Consider the following 18593-nt stretch of genomic DNA (forward strand, 5'->3'; position numbering starts at 1 on the left):
TTGCAATCATCTGGCAATCACTGAAAGTTAATACCTGGGTGTGATAGCATCAGAACAGACAGATGAAAGAAAGAGATAGGGAAAAGAGACAAAAATATTCTTGCTAAACCCACTGTCATCCCAGAATGACTGTGCAGTATCTAAGTCTGAACTCACTAAACAGCACTATCAGAGGCTGCTTGTTGGAGTGGAAATTTACATCATTGAAACTCTACAGTCCATTCAAAAACAAATAAATAAGCAAATAACAATTTCTAGTTTTAGTTACAGAGTTTACACAATAGATTATCTAAAACATTCATTTTTTTTAAAGATACCCAACATGTGAGCCATGCAGACATCCTCAGGAGAAAATACAGGCAATGGAAACTTCCTTAGAGAAGTAGTACATTGAATTTAAATTTAACAGGTAGAAATTTTAACTAAAGAAAGTGTGCTTAATTAAATTAAAGAAGTTTTAATTACAATGTTTCAAAGTACAATATACCAATAAAATAGAAATAACCAAGTATAAATTCTACAGAAAACGTATAGTGAACCATGAAAATTTACTAGAGTGACCCAACAAATTTGTACTGTAGAATTAACTAATTGAAGATAGGTCTACAGAGATTATATAATTTCTATCAGAAAGAAAAAATAACAATGCTAAATGAACAGAACCATCAATGAAATCAAAGTAAACTTAGAGATCCATAACTAAGTGTATCATAGTTTAAATACTGAATGAAAAGAGAGAAAAGAGAGTCTGTGGTGTGTGTGTATGTGTGTATGTGTGTGTGTGTGTGTGTGTGTGTTTTTGCATATTCAAAGCTACGCAACAAAGATAGCATCCCAATACAAAGGAACCTACTGTAAGAAGAAAATCAGAAATTAAGTTCTGAAGGTAGAGGGACAGTATATTCAAAGTGCTATAACCTGTTAACTAAGAATCTTATGTAGACCTAAACAATATTTTTAAATGAAGGTGAATAAAATATAAAAATGCAGAAATATCTGCTAAGCATTTATAGTCTGTAAAGGACATACTGTAGCAATTGATTGCTAGAAGGTCTCTAGTAAAAGAAATAATAAAAAGAATAAATTTAACAAAAGAAATACAAAAGTTTTTACCTTGAATACTATGAATCATTGTGAAAAATTAAATGAAATTTAAATAAAATGAAAGATATCCTGCTTACCCCACATTCTTGAATTAGAAGGTAAAATATTAAGATGGTAATGTTCTTCATGATAGTTATGTATCAATGGAATCCTTATCAAACTTCAGGCTGGCTCTTTTACCCCAAATGATCAGCTGCCCCCAGATTTGGTATGAACATCTGAGGAATCTATAAGATAAAAATCATTATTGTACAAGGAAAACATCTGATACACAAATGCCTATTTCAAAGTTTACTACCAAGCTATAACAATCACGATGGTGAGATAATAGTAAATAGATATCAGTAGAACAAAATTGAGAGTTCAAAAATTACTTTTTATGTTTACAATGGATTGATTTTCAAAAAATATTACAAGAGTGTGTAATGGAGGAAGAATAATATTCTCAAGAAATGGTGTGGGACAGACTGGGTAATCATATGTAGATAAAAGAAATAGGACCCATATTTCGTACGACATTCAGCAAATCACTTATAAAGGAACCAAATGCCCACTACTGAAACTTTTATTTAAAAAAAAAAAAGACTTGTATTAAATTATGGTTTCTGAATGCAGTGCCTTAGACTGTTCTGCCATCCTGACAGCTAGGTGGGTGGGGACAGGAACTTGAGGGAATGGGTTGGGGGCTGGGAAGAGTATTGAAAGAGATGACTCGAAAGGAGTGGGGGGGCACAGGTAGAAACTTGATGAAGGGAAACTTCCATGAGTCTACAAGTATGACTTCAGCTAAGACTCCTAGTGACAGTGGATATGATATGTAGCCTGAACTTGCCATCTCCTGTGATCAGATTGGTGACTACTCCAATTCTTCATCAGAGAGCCTTCATCCAAAAACTGTTGGAAACAGATGCAGAGACCCACAGCCAAACATTAGACCAAACTTAGGGAATCCTGTTGAAGAGAGGGAAGAAGGATTGTAGGAGCCAGAGGGGTCAAGAAAACCCACAGAAACAACTAACCTGACTCATAGGAACTCAACAAGTCTGAACCAACAACCAGGGATCCTGCATAGGAATGACTTAAGCCCTTTACAGATATGTGGCAGTTGTGTAGCTGGGTCTATTTGTGGGACTCCTAACAATGTGAGGAGGGGCTGTTCCTAATGCTTTGGCTGGCTCTTGGGAATCTATTCCTCATACTGGATTGCTTTGCTCAGCTGAAATACAAGGGGGGGGGAGCTTAGTCTTCCTGCAACCTGATATGCCATGCTTTGTTGATACCCATGGGAGCCTGCCCCCTTCTGAACAGAAAAAGAGGAGGAGTGGATTGAGGGGGAGGTGTGGAAGAGAGATGTATGGAGGAAATGGGAGGAGAGGAGTGAGGGGAAACTGCAGTCAGGATGTAAAATAAATAAACAAACAAATAAATAAATAAATAAGAAAAAATGATGGTTTCTTACATGTGGCACCAAAAATCTTAGTAGCAAAAGAAAAATAAATACATTGAGTATAATCAAAAGTAAAGTATCTTGTGTTTCCAATTGCCAACAAAACAGAGAGAAAAACTCAGAAGAGAAACTATTGACAAATCATATACAAAATAAAGGACTTAGATTCACAATACATAAACATGACATAAGATTCAATAATTTAAAAAATTACAATAAGCAAAATATTTTAATAGAAATTTCTACAATGAACATATGCAAAATTTTACTTGTCACATAAAGAGATACTGAATAACATCTGTGGCTGCAGAACTGCAAATAAACACCCACAATTCATATACACTATGATAGCTGTAAGGCATATAATATGTATTTATAGAAAGAAATGCAAATATAGGCAGAAATGAACTCACTGTGAAAAAATCAGAAAGAATCCTATTCGCAATATCTCAAGAAGAAAAGTAAATACCTATGATTGAGAGAAGATTTAATATCCAGAACATAAAAAAGTGAACAAATGCCAATGAGCAAATATCTTCATTAGTGAATGAGCAAATGAACTGAACATCCATCTTCAAACAAAGGAGAACAAATGGTCAAAATCTAAATGAAAAATGTTCATGACCTTTAACTACCAGACACATACAAATCAAAATTACATTGAGAATGTCATGGTGGTACTGCTGGCCTGCAATCCTAGTATGGGCAGAGTGAGGCAAAAGGATCATGAGTTGAAAGATGGCCTGCACAATATAACAAGACTACCTTAAAACAAACAAACAAACAAACAAAAAACAAACTACATTTATATTCTATTCCATCCCAATCACAATGATTATAATTAAGATAATAGATAATGTCAAATGTTGATGAAGACGTAAGGTTTTTTTTTTTACAATTTTTGTAAAATTCTGATAAGAATGTGCATTATTCCAGTAGTACAGAAATCAGTATGGCAGTTCCTCAAAACACTAAAAAAATTAGACCTATAAAGTATTTCAGCTGTATGACATCTTGGTGTATACCCAAAAGAATCAAAGTCAATCTAACATGTCACACACATGTTTATTATAGCACTGTTTATAATATTTAATTTAAGGGGTTAATTTTGCTGCCCATCAATAGATGAATGGAGAAGTAAAATGTAGTAGAGGGCTGGAGAGATGACTCAGCAGTAAAGAGCACTTCACAATCTTTTAGAGGACTAGAAGTCTGGTCTTAGCATCCATATTAGCTAGCTATAACTCCATCTCTGGGGAATCCAGTTTCCTCTTCTGACTTCTGGAGGAACCTGCATTCATGTACACACACACACACACACACACACACACACACACACACACACACACACACACACCATTAATAATAAAATATATCCTTGAAAAAATAAGATATAGCATATATTTACAATAGAGTTCTGTTCAGCCATAAAAAGGAATGAAATGTTGTCCTTTGCAGGAAATTCAATAGAAATTACATCCTGTATGGTGAAATAAGCAAGATTTAGGATGACAAGAGTATTAGACATTTGGTTCTGTTGATAAAATACCTGACAAAGGCAACTTAAGAGAGAAAGTGTTTGTTTGGGCTCATAGTTCTCAGTGTTTACCTCACGGTCTTTTATAGTCACAGGGAAAAGAGCATGAGGCAGCTGCTTATATTATATCTGTACTCGAGAAGCAGAGAAAAATAAATATGTAGGTTTATCTTACCTTTACCTTCTTATTCAGTACAGGACTGTTGTCCATGGAATGGTGCCACTCATATTCTAGGTGTGTCATCACACCTCAATTATCATAATCTAAACAGTCCCTTGTATTCCTACCCAGAGATTTGTGTCCCTGGTGGGGCTAGATCTCATCCCATTGAAAATCCATATTAACCATCACAAAAAGTCTTATATATTTTCTCTCTTATGTGTAATTTAAGGAATAAAAAACGATACTAAAGTTGTGGAGTGTAAACTGTTAGGGATGTAGAAGGATATAAATAGGAGGGAGAGGTATGCACATCCATGTGAAAATACCGCAATGAAACTCATTCACTTGTTAAATTAACATACTCTAATTTAAAAGTAAAACTTTAAGTGGCTGGAGAAATGGTCCAGTGACTAAGAGCACTTACTGCTCTTCCAGAGGACCTGAGTTTGGTTCCCGGGACTCACATGGTGGTTTACAATCTGTAACTCCAGTTCCAGATTAGAGTATGTTAATTTAACAATTAACATAGAGGTGGAAGCAAGCATCAATGGGGTTAGGTGATTTAATGGGATAAAAACATTCTCATTCTGTACCCTGTTGTTTTGTCTTATTGACCGTGTCCTTTGCTCTACAAAAGCTTCTCAGTTTCAGGTGGTCCCATTTATTAATTGTGGATCCGTCCCTGGTGCATGGCTGGCTTCTGGGAATCCGGTGCCTGTGGTGTGACACCTTGCCCAGTCTTGGTGCAGTGGGAAGGGGCTTGGACCTGCCTAGGTTCAGTGTGCCGGTCTCTGCTGATTCCCCATGGGAGACCTCGATTTGAGGGATGTGGGGATGCGGGGTGGCTTGGGAGAGAGGGCTGGGGGGTGGGAGGAGGGAGGAGCTGGGATCTATGGGTGGTATATAGAGTGAGTAGAAATTTTCTTAACAAAGAAAAATGAAAAAAAAATCCTCAAGTCTATGAGCAACTAAACGAAATGGAAGATATTGGCTTGACTTTATCTCTGCACCAAGCTGCATTTACTTACTGACAAGTACATAAATTGCAAAATTATCTCAGATAAACCCTATATACCGGTACCCCTAAATGCACAATGTATGATTAAAACAAATCCATAAAAGAGAAACAGACATACTTAATGTTGTGTTGTCACCAGAGAATTTATCTTGAGGTATCATGGAATGCCTGAAATCATACGGTGTAGGAGGTAGCTTGGCTTTCCAACTAATATTCCCACCTAAAACATTATTTGCCTTTTTTATGTTTTCTCTTCTAAAAAGAAAAATATTTGTGTATATGAAAACGGAAATCCACTCTGGTTTTGCTTCAAAACTTTTAAATTAAGACGAATGTATAAGACTAGGTGTCAGGTATACGCCTGTGTTCCACAAACAAAACAAAAACAAAAACAAAAACAAAAAAAACCCAAAACAACAACAACAAAAAACACCAAAAACAAACAAACAAAAATGCTTTGACCTCTCTCTTTTGTTGGACCAGGGCTGTGCCTTAGAGAGATGTTCAGGTTGTGGTGAAGTGGAAGATAAACACAGACATTTTGCCTGTATTTGAACCTGAATTCTGGGGAAAAGTGGTTTGGAAAACCGCGTGCCATGTTAGAGCATTCAAAACTGGCACTCCGTGGGCAGCAAAAGAAGCCACAGAGCCCTCAGCCTCTCTTTCCTCCCCCCTGCGCGCCCCTTCTCTGAACCAATAGTCTGGAGCGCCACCCACTCTGTCCTTCCCTGTGAAATCCTATAAATCCCGTACCAGGAGAGCTTTGATCTGTGGGAAGAGCCTGACAGCTCGGGAGCTGACGCTCTTTTGCCTCAGCCCTGGATTGGCTGGTCTGAGCTAACTCTCCGTGAGCCACACGTGCAGCTGCTGCATTTCTTAGATGGAAGATTTCGCAAGAATACCAAGTAGTTCAGAAAACACAGCTTGAGAAGCGATCTGAAGATCCAACTCAAATCCTGGACTTTTAATGGGAGGGAGAGCTGTGTCTTCATTGTATCAAAGCCTGGCAGGGTAAAGAAGATTTCTGCAAGGTTGGTAATGGTACTGCCTGCCTACCTAGGAGAGGGACAAGGACCAGGAAGGGAAGGGACACAGCTAAGCTAGATGGAGTTGTGTGGTCTACAGGCAGCATGAGAATGAGTGAAAGCAGTTACTTCAAGGCCACTGTAGGGTGAAAGGAAGCTAGATTTTCTTATCGAAATGTCTGCCTTCTAGGTCTGGAATCCATTGTTTGTCCTCAGACTCCTATGAAGTAATAATTTCGGTTGTGCCCTTTTGTAGATCGAGGGGGATTTTGGAGTGTGAAAGCATTGTAGGCCTGTAGGGGTTTGATCTGTGGCTGTCAGGGGTAGACTGAGAATGTAATATTGAAATTTAGCAAAATGGAGGCATAGTTGGTAAGGTTTCTAGAGTACTTGGCCTCTCTTCCTGTGTGGAACAGGCCTCTTTTCCAGTGTGACCCTTTTAAAGAGAAAATGCTGAGTTAGGTGAAGATGTTGGCTTCTTTATGGTCAAAGGATCTTTGACAAAGGTGTGGGAAAATAAGGGATCCTTCAATATTCCTTAGGAGTAAAATGTAGATGCCGGAGAGATTCAAGTATATTTGATACATTTGATGTCCAAGAAAGATTGAGTGATGATGAGCTCATTTCTACCCTGTTTTAGGTAAACACAAATTTTCTGTGTTTTTCTGTAAATATTCGTATCCAATGGAGATGTTTTTAATATCTCAGTAAAAGTTGGGGTGAGGTGAGGGAAAATTATGAGGTGTTCCCATTCTGAAAATTTTCATTTTATTGAAAGCCAGAGGTAACTGGTGGGAGAGGTCTGTCACACAAGCTCATGGAAAGATGGGAAATGTTAAGTCTCCTGCAGTCTCCAAAGGAAATCCACGGTGTGTGGAAAAGATTTAAGAAAATCTTTGTCTCTGGGGGAAGGTATTTGGTTAATTTGACTGTACTGTTTGGTGGGAAATACACTGTAAAAGGGGGAAAATGGGATTCTTGCACTACCTGAAAGAAAGATTGAGCTTTACAGAAACCTGGAGAGGCTTCATATTATCGAGTGAAAATCAGATGTGCAAAGATTAAGCACATCTCTGTTCTACCCTGGGAGACTCGGTGACTCACTGCACATAAGAGCTCTGATTGTTTACATATTCCTTCGAGAAAATTCGGGAGAGAGATCATGGAGGAAATGAGGAATCCAGTCTGTGAATTAAAAATACGGTTCAAGACTATTTTATCTAGCTGAATATACACAAAAGGGCAGAAAAGAATTTTCTAGAAATAAAATAGCCAAACCTCAAGTGATTTAAATAACTTTTTATTGTACCTGGGAATTTTATGCCAGGAACCTCCTGTTTCTCTCTTCTCATTTTCCTTGTGTTTTCCCCTCTGCTTTCCTTTTTCAAAGAAAAAAAAATGGAACCCTGGAAAATATTCACCACGCGGGGTTTGCAAAAGCTCATGCATAGTTCTTATATCACAAATGTTGTTTGGCACCACTGTAAGTAACACTCAAAGGCAGCTCTCTAAAGATGGACTTTCCCTGATTATTTTTCCCTTTCACCTGCCACCTTCCATCTCCAGATTCAAAGATTCTGCTGTTCTGAAGGCTCCATAGTGTTTGCTTGGTTATGGCTTCACGCAGGTCAAAAAAAAAAAAAAATCTGCAGACCGAGTTACCTTGGGGAAGTGGGAAGCAGGAGATTAGGTATGAAAGAGCTTGAGTAGAGATGTGTATGTTAATTACATTCTGATTGATGAACTGAAATGGGCATATTTAAATTAGTGAGGAGTTTTTTTGGTTTTGTGTTTTAAAAGAGGAATTTACCCCATCAGCAGCAACCACCCCGTCTGGTCTAGTGCCCAGAGTGCTTGTGTCTTGGTAGGGAAGACTAGAGCCGCAGTTACACAGTGGGAATGTGGAAAAATTAACTAGCTCTGATATAGCAGCAGAGGCCACCTGTGCCCCCCCTACATCCCCCTCCATGTGCCCCCCCTCTGTCCCCCTCCCTGTGTGTTGCGGACCCAGACAGCATCTCGTGGTAGAGGCAAAGTCTCGCGCAAAGCTCTGCCAGCCCTCGCGGGGCCCCGCCCCCTATTGCTGAGGGTCACTACCCAGTCCCTACTGACGCGGGGGAGTGCTCACGACTCCTTGCCTGCAGCAGTAGGCTTGCGTGCGCAGAGCCAGAGACACCTCGGGCTCTGAAGTGCGCTGGGACCTGGACGGGCTGGCGGCTAGTCTGCTAGTCAGTCTTCATCTCTCCGCTGCCTGACCAGCACACTGAGGCTGGTAGGCTCCCAGCTTTCCAGTCCTTCTCCGGATAAAACGTTCTAAGGTAAGTCTCAACATTTACAGGAAAGACTGGAGATATCTGGGGGTGAGTTGCTGTCACTGCGTCTGACACCAGGTAAACAGGGAAATGGGCAGACTGCCCATGTAATGGAAGGGTTTGGGGACATAGCATCCCCAAGTCCACGCGCCCAGAGCCCTGAGAGTCCTCAACCTGTTTTTTTTTTTTTTTTTTTTTTTTTCAGAATGCATTTCTTCCACAGGTTATCCTCAAGCGCGAAATACTGAATTCTTAAGAGCTCTGGGTGAATCTCTAGAATTTCCCTCCTGTTTTTGTCTGTTCCTATCAGCAGGGATCCTGGCACTCCTGAAAAGTGAGGATATCTGCTCCAAAACCCTCTGGAAAGCCCTCCTTCCTATTTACCACATCCCATCCATTTCTCAGGCTTCTGGGTGTTTTAGCCCCCCAAACTGTCATGCTTCCACAATGAGATGTTGTTGTTGTTGTTGTGGTGGTGGTGGTGGTGGTTTCTTGCGCGTCAAAGTACATGCAAACTGTAAGCTTGATCTCGCGACTGCCAGCTTCAGAGATGCAGGGTCCTTATTCCCTCCCCAGCCCCCTAGCCTTCCTCCCCACCTCGCTCTCCAGGGAGAAGGTGGGCTGGAAAAGACAGTGGTCAGGGACTAAGTCTCCTGCCACAGAAACCCTTCCCCCACTGGAATCATGTGCTCCATAACTGAGGAGGGGGTCCCAGCATAGGGTAGAGATGAATCAGTGTTCATCATCCTTTCTGTTCGCAAGAAAGAAAAGAGCAAATCTCTGTAATTAGGACTATAGAATCTCAGTCTCCAGGGTGTTACTGGAGGTTGAGGGGTGGTCACCAATAGCAACCACCCTCAGGAGGCTAAGAGGTCTGTGATGACGCAGTTTCTTAAAGCCCCGCCCTCCTGAAATTTGAGGAAGGGGCTGTGGAATGAAATTATATTTTCCTCTTCACTGCCCCCTTCTGACTATTTTGGCTAAAGAGAAGTCTTTCTGGGGAGAAGTAGTTCTTCACAAAATAAATAATCTATGTTTTTAATCCTTTCCCCACTTGATGGTCTAGAAAATGCCAGAAACTGCTTGGAGCTCCCTCCTCCCCCATACTCCCCTGAAACGAAGGGAGGGGCAGGGATTCAAACCTTTAAGGCCCAAAGCCTGGCTCATTTAGATGCTATGTTGGAGTAGCCCTTGCTTAGAGGAGCCACCCACCATAGCCTGACTGCCCCTAGTCAGAAGGGAAATTAGGGGAATAGATATGGTTAAAATGGATCCTTAACCTTAGCATAAGGATTCTCCTTCTTTGCCCCATACCACATTTTTTTGAGACAGGCTCCCACTATGCAGCTCCATCTGGACCTGGTTATTATAGGCCAGGCTGTCCTCAAACTTGCAGTCTTTCTGCTTTAGCCACACCTGTACTGGAGTAACAAGTGGGGAACATTCTGTCTGGTAATATAGTATTTGTGATTTAATTGTGGAGTGTTGAGTATGGAACCCAGTTTTTCAGGCACGCTACGTGTCGCTCAGCTACATCCCCAATTTTCCATAGTAAGTTTTGTGGGGTGGAGAAGGAGACAGAAAGGGGGGGAATCTGTGGCTCCCCCCAAGTATAACCAGCATCACAGACAGCAATACATTATTTGTTCTACACAAACATGTACCAGACACCTTCAACAAAACATACCATACAAGTGCATGTACAGCAGAGAAACTCATCATATAAATACACAGAATGCAAACATACCACAAAAACACACACAGGTGTTGTTTAGAAAATGCACACCATACAAGTCTGCACTGTGGAACCATAATCATGCTACATGTGAGTTCACGTAAGAAACAGAACAGAACATTCTAAAACAAATCAGTCAAACAAAACACATACACACAAATGTCCATGCACCACCTCCATGGACATGAACTAACAGCAAAACACTTCACACACACACACACACACACACACACACACACACACACACACACACTGCACACACACACCGCATGCACACACACACACACAGACCACACTGCACACACACACACCGCACGCACACACACACACACCACACACTGCACACACACACCGCATGCACACACACACACACACCACACACTGCACACACACACACCTCACGCACACACACACACACACACTGCACACACACATACACTGCACAAACAACACACACACACATGCACACCACACACTGCACACACACACACCGCACACCACACACACACACACACACACACACACACACACACACACACACACACGCACTATACCTTTTTCTCCCTTTTGGCCAGAACTTATTTGCTTAAGAACAACAACAAAATGTAGGTTTCCAGTATAAGGAAACCCAAAGATTTTTTTCCATCAAGAAGAAGGTGCTTGAATAGTATACATTTTCTTTCATGCATGCTAATTAAATCTTCTCTACCAGTTTATGAAGTGTATATAATTGCCATTGGATAGGTGGAGAAACCAAGGCAAAAAAATCCTTTTAAGTATATAGTTTTATTTGTGGTTGACACAATGATTATGTATATTTATGGGTATATTACTACATTTTGACAAATGTACACAATGCAAAATTATTGGACTGTGGTAATTGGCATCATTTTATCTCATGAATTTACCATTTCTTTATGTTGAAAATATTCAGGGGTCTTTCTAAAATTTAGAAATACGTAACTAATTTTTGTTAATCATAGTTATTTGCAAGTTAGTCACAGGAGTGGGTAGTACAGAAACGTAAACAAAATCTTGCCTTTAAGTTTACAGTCTCTGATATCCTACTCTTTCTCATGTATGTAAACATGCGCATTATTACATAGGTGTCATCTCCTGCAGTTGGAGACTAGTCACCTATTTAGAAGCCCATTTCTTCTGGCTTGATCTTTTTATTTATGTAAAATTCTCAATACAATTCAGAGCAGTCAAAGACCTACCATTGCTTTCACAAGGCTAGGTAGAAAGGTCAGACGCCCATAACTATACAACTCTATGACAATAATCTAGAGTTACCTATTCTGCTAGACCTCAATAACCCAACTCTAATTAAGCATTAATTACAAAGCAATTAATTAATTGAATGTGTATTAGAAGGCAGTGACTGTTTTAGGTAAGTTTTATACATTATCATGGTAAGAAAACAGGCTGGTATATCTGTCATTCTATGTGGGTGATCTAATTGGTTTCACAGGATTACATCATCTTAGTCAAAATGGGCTAACAAGCCTGCTGGCTTCTTTCTCTTATAAAAAGGTTAAGACCTTAGATCCTGGCTTCTTTGGACTCACTATTCTATAAAATAATAAAGTCTTTGATCCTTTCCATTTCAGGTGGAACCAGGAGCTTCTGTTTGCAAGGATTTGGAAAAGGACTTCATTATCTATATCCTTTCTGGTCTCTTGGGACCTGTTTAGTCCTTCTCCCTAAACAAAAATGAACACTTCTGTCCTGTTACAAATGGAAAGTACCATTGATTGGCTCCAACAAAATGTCAGTTGGGCTCCATTACTTGAGGATGAAAATTGCAATTACACCAGTCTGAATGGAACCAATGTCTCAAGTGCAGAGTGGGGAGGGGCAGCAGGAAGAGTCAGGAAGTGGATAGGGGGCAATCCCCACATCATGGCAAAGATTGTGCTGACATTTGCATATGCTGTCATCATAATGATATCCCTCTTTGGCAACTCCCTGGTATGCCAAGTTTTTGTCAAGCACAAAGAAATCAAGAAATCAACAGGCCTTCTCATCTTCAATCTGGCGATATCTGACATTTTGATAATCCTGCTCAACAGTCCATTTGCTCTGGTGAGTGATTTATATAGAGTTGGTTTCAGTACATAAAAAAGAGGCTGCTCCATTTTAGGGGTGGATGATGGGACTAAGGAAATAAAAGGGAATATGCAAGCATGAGGCCTCCATTCTATACTCTAGCTTCTCTACAGTACTTAAGGACAATATTTTAATAAATAATCTATGCTTTTTTTTTCTATTTTCTCCTTCCTTTCATCCCATAGGCTCGTTTCCTGACTGGACAGTGGGTATTTGGTAGGATTATGTGTCATATCTGTCGTTTTGCTCAGTACTGCTCCCTCCACGTTTCGACTCTTACACTGATGGCAGTTGCCATGGACCGGCACCGGGTAAGACCACTTGAGGACAGTTTTGAATAAAAGAGCAGGGAATGGGAAATAGCCAGGAAGATAAGACATCTTGCAGAAATCTACGGGGAGGAGCCATATTTGAGAATAGAATATGTTTGTGGCCTGGCTCAGATACTTCTCTCCACTATCATACATACTCCTACAGCTGGATGCCATTTTGAATTTCAGAGTTTCAGCACCATATGTTTATTTTAAGCATTCTCTCTTCTCCCTCTAAACTATCTTCAATCCATCTGTGTTCATATCGGATAAGATAAATTAAATTAATAGTCCAAGTAAATTCTTTAATCCAAGCAGAAACTCATCAACCTTTGTCTGATTATGCAAACCACACTGACCTGGGATGATTCAGGAAGTGTTTCTTGTCTTTTGTAGGTAATTCTTCACCCAATGAAACCAAGGCTGACACACTCCCAGAGCTTAACGGTTGTTGCTGTGATCTGGAGCATTGCAGTGTTCCTTGCTCTTCCGCATGCAATTTACCAAAATGTGTTCACTTACATCGGCATGTAAGTCAAACATAATGGATAATTTCACCTTTTTCTCTGTAGAGACTCCCAGGAAATTGACATTTGTAATGTTCTTAACTTCATTTTCTTCTTTTCCCTACTTTCCTTAATAGAATATATGGTGTCATTTTCTAATTCTAATGTGTTAGTGGAACCAAGAGGATGGGCCACCAAGTTAAGATCACTGGCAATGAAGAATCTGGCTGTCTTCAGATTGATCTATACCTAGACTAGGCCAATAAGAGATAACATTTTATTTCATTCCCTTAATTTTAAAATTGAAGAAATTGAGACTTAAAGTTTCAAGTGACTGGAATTTCTTATGGACATACTGTGCAAAGTAGCTACTAGAAGCTTTCTGGGTTCCTTTCAGTTAGTTGTCATAACTTTTGTTCTGCTTTCCTCCAGGGATGGCACCACCAGGAGCTACTGCCTCCCTGCCTTTCCTGGACCGAGCCAGCAGGTTTCGAAGTATGTGGACCTTGGAACATTTGTCTTGCTGTACATCCTGCCACTTCTGGTGATTGTTGTAACCTATTCTCACCTAGGAAAGAGGTTGTGGCTACAAAATGCCATTGGTGATGCCTCTGCTCGTCAACTTATGGCACACTACCAGAAGCGGAAGAAGAGCATCAGGATGCTGATACTTATTGTGTTGGTCTTTGCAGTTTGTTGGTTTCCACTTAATTTCTATGTGGTTCTTATTTCCAATGCAGGCGTCGAAAATGATAGTGTGGTTTTCTATGGCTTTCACTGGTTTGCAATGAGCAGCACTTGCTACAATCCTTTCATCTACTGCTGGCTCAATAGGAGCTTCCGTGCCAAACTAAGATCTATATCATCTTTCAGGATGCAGTCACTGTTTGTATGTAGCAGGTCCCAGGTTCAGGAAATCAAGCCAAAGGAGAGTCTTGAGCTTCGGGAACTCCGGACATCTTCGCTGCTGCGAGTTCCCCTGGCTGTTCCAGAGCCCCAGGTATTTGAGGATCCCAGTTTGGCTACAGGGGATAATTCTCAAGTTTCTGTTCAAGGGGATTGGGAAGATCCAGATCCCTCCATAGATGAAGAGGCAGCAGCAGTAGCAGGGCCCTCAACCCAGGATCCTTACTTTTGCATTCACATGAAGACTACCAGTCACTAAATTGGGCACCCATCTGATCCATTGCAATCTTGCTTAATGAGTACCTTCTCCCAGACAATTCAGTCAGAGATGGGGTAACCTTTAACTTAGATATTGAATACAATGCTTTACTATCGTGTGCACCCTCACAGATCCATCTCTCTGGATCTTTTTATGGTTTTGAGTCTTAGTTCTGGCATCAGAATTCTACTTGAGTCCACTGTACCAAAATGTGGACAACTGACTGTGCCAGACCCTGAAGGAATTTGTTGACTTACTTAGCTTCCTTGCTTTGCAGATAAATGTATGAGAACCACATTTCCTGAATAAGATTCTTTCTTTGCCTCCAGCTTTTACCTGTGATTATTGCTAGTAGTGATAGTGAGATGGAGGAACTGTGAGTGAAAGATGTCTGTGTACAGAATTACTAAGAAGACTACTTGGTAGCCCCTCTCTGCCAATAGGAACACCCTTTTCTTCACTGCCCTTGTGCACCGACTTGGTGCTCTCATGTAAATTACTTTGTGCATCAACTTAGTCTGAGGCAGATACTCATGATAAGGAACAAGAAATACTGGTGAAGGACTCTGGATTTCTATTACCCCATCTTTGTAAATGTGACTCTGTATACTCAGTCTACAGATCTTTGGCTTTAGACTAATTTCCCACGCTTCAGATATCTCATCTTGTCTATAACTGTGGACTTTATCTGGAGGAACTACTTGGAATTTGTATTAGCTAATTTAGCTAATGTATACTGGCATATGTGGTCTCTGATGAATTTATTGACCTTTCCTATCAGAACTGGCCATCTGAGTTGATTATTCACTGACTTTTGGTCATACCTTTATCCTAATACTTTCACAACAAGCAGAGCAGCATCTCCACCCCCCCCCCCAAACTATTCCCTATCAACTATAATTTGTTGCATCTTAACATGACATAATCAAGTGCATACATGCACACACATGCATACATTTTTATGTTAACACAGGTATAAGCTTGTATATATTGCTCCTTGTTACCTCTCATGCTATCCACCTGCCTGGTGCTCTCACTTATTTCTACCTGTAATTTTCATGCTAACTGAGCCTAGACAAGATTTCATGCCTTAAAGTGAAGTCTTGAAGGCTCTGAGAGTGTGGCAACTTTTTGTCTCTGGAATCAGCATTTCGTTATAGTTGGTGCTTCATGTGTTCATTTGATTTGATTTGATTTTTTGGTGTTGTATATCTCCCTGTGAAAATTGTACAGATTCATGACCTAATTTGTGCTCTTATGTGCTAATTCCATTCCTTCGCTATTTCTATGCTTTTCTCTAACCATATCAAGTTATCACTTATGAGTGGCTTTCATTTTATTTTGCTTTCTCATATACTCATTTCAACTCAATTCATTTTAATTAATAATCTATATTCTTTTTTGTTAATTATGTCAGTCTCACACATGGGGTGTGTTACACACTCCTGTTCAGAAGTACACTCATAGAATACAACACTGCTTCTCTCTCCTTCCAACATTTCATCCGGGTGCTCACTTTTCCATATTTGTTTGTTCTGGTGTCTCTAATATTGGATTTTGGTTGCTGCCTTAACCAGAGGTTCACAACTTCTTGTGCTGAGGCTCATCATCTCTTCACTAGTTGAAGCCTCCTCATTTCCGGTGCTTTGTTCCATCGTAGACTTTCGTTTGCTTCCCCTGCTTTGCTTTCTCTCTCTCCCACTCCCCCTCCCTCTCCCCCTCTCTCCTTCCTTCCCTCCCTCCCTCCCTCCCTCCCTCCCTCCCTCCTTCCTTCCTTCCTTCCTTCCTTCCTTCCTTCCTTCCCTCCTCTCCTTGGTGTTGATCTAAGTCTAATACTAATTCATTATTCCTTTTCTACTTTTCCCTGTACACAGATATCCCTCTTTCAGTTTCTTCACTTTTTTTGTCACAGAGATTCCCTTCCTACCCCAGACAAGAGTGAACACGAGAGAACATTCTTGTTCTTGTGTATTATGTTGGCTTAGAAAATCCATCAGAGGGCACCATACACGAGGATATTGAGAAAAGTCTAACAGTTTCCTTGAGATCTCAGCATTCCTTAATGAGATTGTTCTTTCTAGCTGAATTGTTTGCTTATACTTTCATTGTGAATAGTTATAATTTAATATCTGATTATAAATGTAGGCATTAGTATCTGCTTATAAATTTAAGAACTATATCATTGCGAACTGATTTCAGCTAACTTTATGTAGAATACAAATGTATTCATGGCCACAAACTTTACCTTAGGTATGGGACCTTTGGTGATCTAATTGATTTACTTTAGCAGACAGTCAATGGCTCCAAGAAACCTGTTACTGAAAGAAATTTCGCACATATTCAATTTGTGTGATAGAAACAGCATCTGTACAAGTCAAAGCACCTTGTGCTTTGATTTTGATATAAGGCAAGAAGTCTCTAGTGGAAACAAGCCCAAGACTCAGAATACTGGGACACGGATTTTATTTGCTCTGATTCAACTATTTGTGTGACCTTAGGCAAGTCATGTGGCCTTAGTGTGCCCCAGTTTCCTCATCTATAAACGGTGGTTAATAATACCTTATAGGGCTATTGTAAGAGTTATCTGTGATAACAGGTATTATTGTTGTTAATAGGCTCATTTTCCTGTTACCCACCTTGTGATTATTGCTGTTAATATTACTCTAATTGTAAATGTTACTATTGTTATTGTTAAATATTGTTAAATTAATGTTGCTGTGCTCCCCTTGAAGTGCTGACCTGTATACAACTAAGAAGGCTATGCAGGTATTTATGAAAATACTACTTGATATATCTCACTGGGGAAAAAGGAAAGCTTCTACTGCCTGTTTAGATTACTTGAAACTAGGTTGGACAGAATACTGCTGAGAGGAAAAAGATTTCCAGAGCAGAGACGGAGACAGTAGCTGAACTCTAGACAACTGAACAAAAGAAGTACGTGCCAAGTAATAAGCAGATGGATAATTTTGAGTTAGTCTCTCAAGTAGGTTTTTCAGAACTTTAGTATTTCTGCTCTGAGAAGAGCGGCAGATAAGGAATCAAAGGACAAAACTTGAAAGAGGTGAAGTGTTTACAAAGTATAGAAATGACACAGGGTTTCTATTCTGAATTGTCATCTCTTTTCTAAGAACTCCCTTTATTTATGATTCAATGTAATTCTCAATAATTGTATTACATATTTATATTTGTTAATGTTTTAGATATCATAGTAATATATTAAGTGTAATAGTGCTCATTACGGTGCTCTTCTGAAGTGTGCTTAATGTGTTTTATGGTGTTACATTTAACCATTTTCCTGCCAAAATAGTTCGCAAACAAACTGCAAAAAAATAGAAAAAAAAATCCCCAAGTTTTATTTATGTGTGCTTGTTTATATGGAACACTGAAATTCCCAAAAGAATGAATATCGACATTGGACTTTGGAACAATGTATTACCCTTGTATGTATCCAAAACAGGCTACAGTTGAGGGAAACCCCTCACCTAGACAGAGCAACTGCTTCAGAAATTGTTCTGCTTGACAACCAGGAAGAGTGAATTCTGAAGTTTGGGAGCTCCAGGCTGTACTCAGATGAACTGTTCAAAAGGGGAGAGGGTCAAATTAAGGGTTTAGAGTTGTCTGACTGTAATTATCGTGTGTCAGCTGGCTTTTGTACTTAAGTATATTTTGACTGGAATAATTTTTCAAGTGTTTGAAACTACACACCTTTGTGAATCCTTTGCGACTCTGTATATGCTTAATTAAAAATAAATAAAGCTGAAGATAATGAAAATTGTTTCTTCCTTAATGCAGACCCCCTGTACTATTTTAAGCTCCAAAAGAATAACTCAGTAGCCAGTAGCCTAAAAAGGACATATTGACTTTAGAAGTAACAGCCTGTGAATTAAACTTGATTAAACAGAACCTCTACCTGGCATGGCCATATCGTTACAGCAGAAACAAACGTGTGGAATTAAAAGTGCTCTAGGGGCTGTAGTTTCTCCAACTATTGGTCTCAGTAAAGGGTGAGCTCCCAAAAGGTGGGGGGAGGAGAATAAAGGATATCATAAAGGAAATGGTCAGGGGCAAGTGACACGGCAGTTATAGATAATGATTATACTTATGTACCTTTCTAAATATAACACCGTTAGTCCTTGTTGAGAAGTGACCACACGGAAG

General features: G+C 39.8%; 1 protein-coding gene across 1 annotated transcript; it reads left to right on the top strand.

The window, feature by feature from the left end:
- Positions 1 to 8369: 8369 nt before the first annotated feature.
- On the top strand, positions 8370 to 18207 carry LOC128114945 (G-protein coupled receptor 83-like). The gene is made up of 5 exons (XM_052745405.1): positions 8370 to 8612; positions 11955 to 12429; positions 12639 to 12764; positions 13161 to 13294; positions 13703 to 18207. Exons 2-5 carry the CDS (start codon positions 12058 to 12060, stop codon positions 14433 to 14435), a joined length of 1365 nt encoding a protein of 454 aa, XP_052601365.1. The 5' UTR covers positions 8370 to 8612; positions 11955 to 12057; the 3' UTR covers positions 14436 to 18207.
- The last annotated feature ends 386 nt before the right edge of the window (positions 18208 to 18593 follow it).

Source organism: Peromyscus californicus, unplaced genomic scaffold (genome assembly GCF_007827085.1).
Source record: "Peromyscus californicus insignis strain IS unplaced genomic scaffold, ASM782708v3 Scaffold_10__1_contigs__length_136768540, whole genome shotgun sequence".
In the NCBI taxonomy this organism is placed as follows: domain Eukaryota; kingdom Metazoa; phylum Chordata; class Mammalia; order Rodentia; family Cricetidae; genus Peromyscus; species Peromyscus californicus.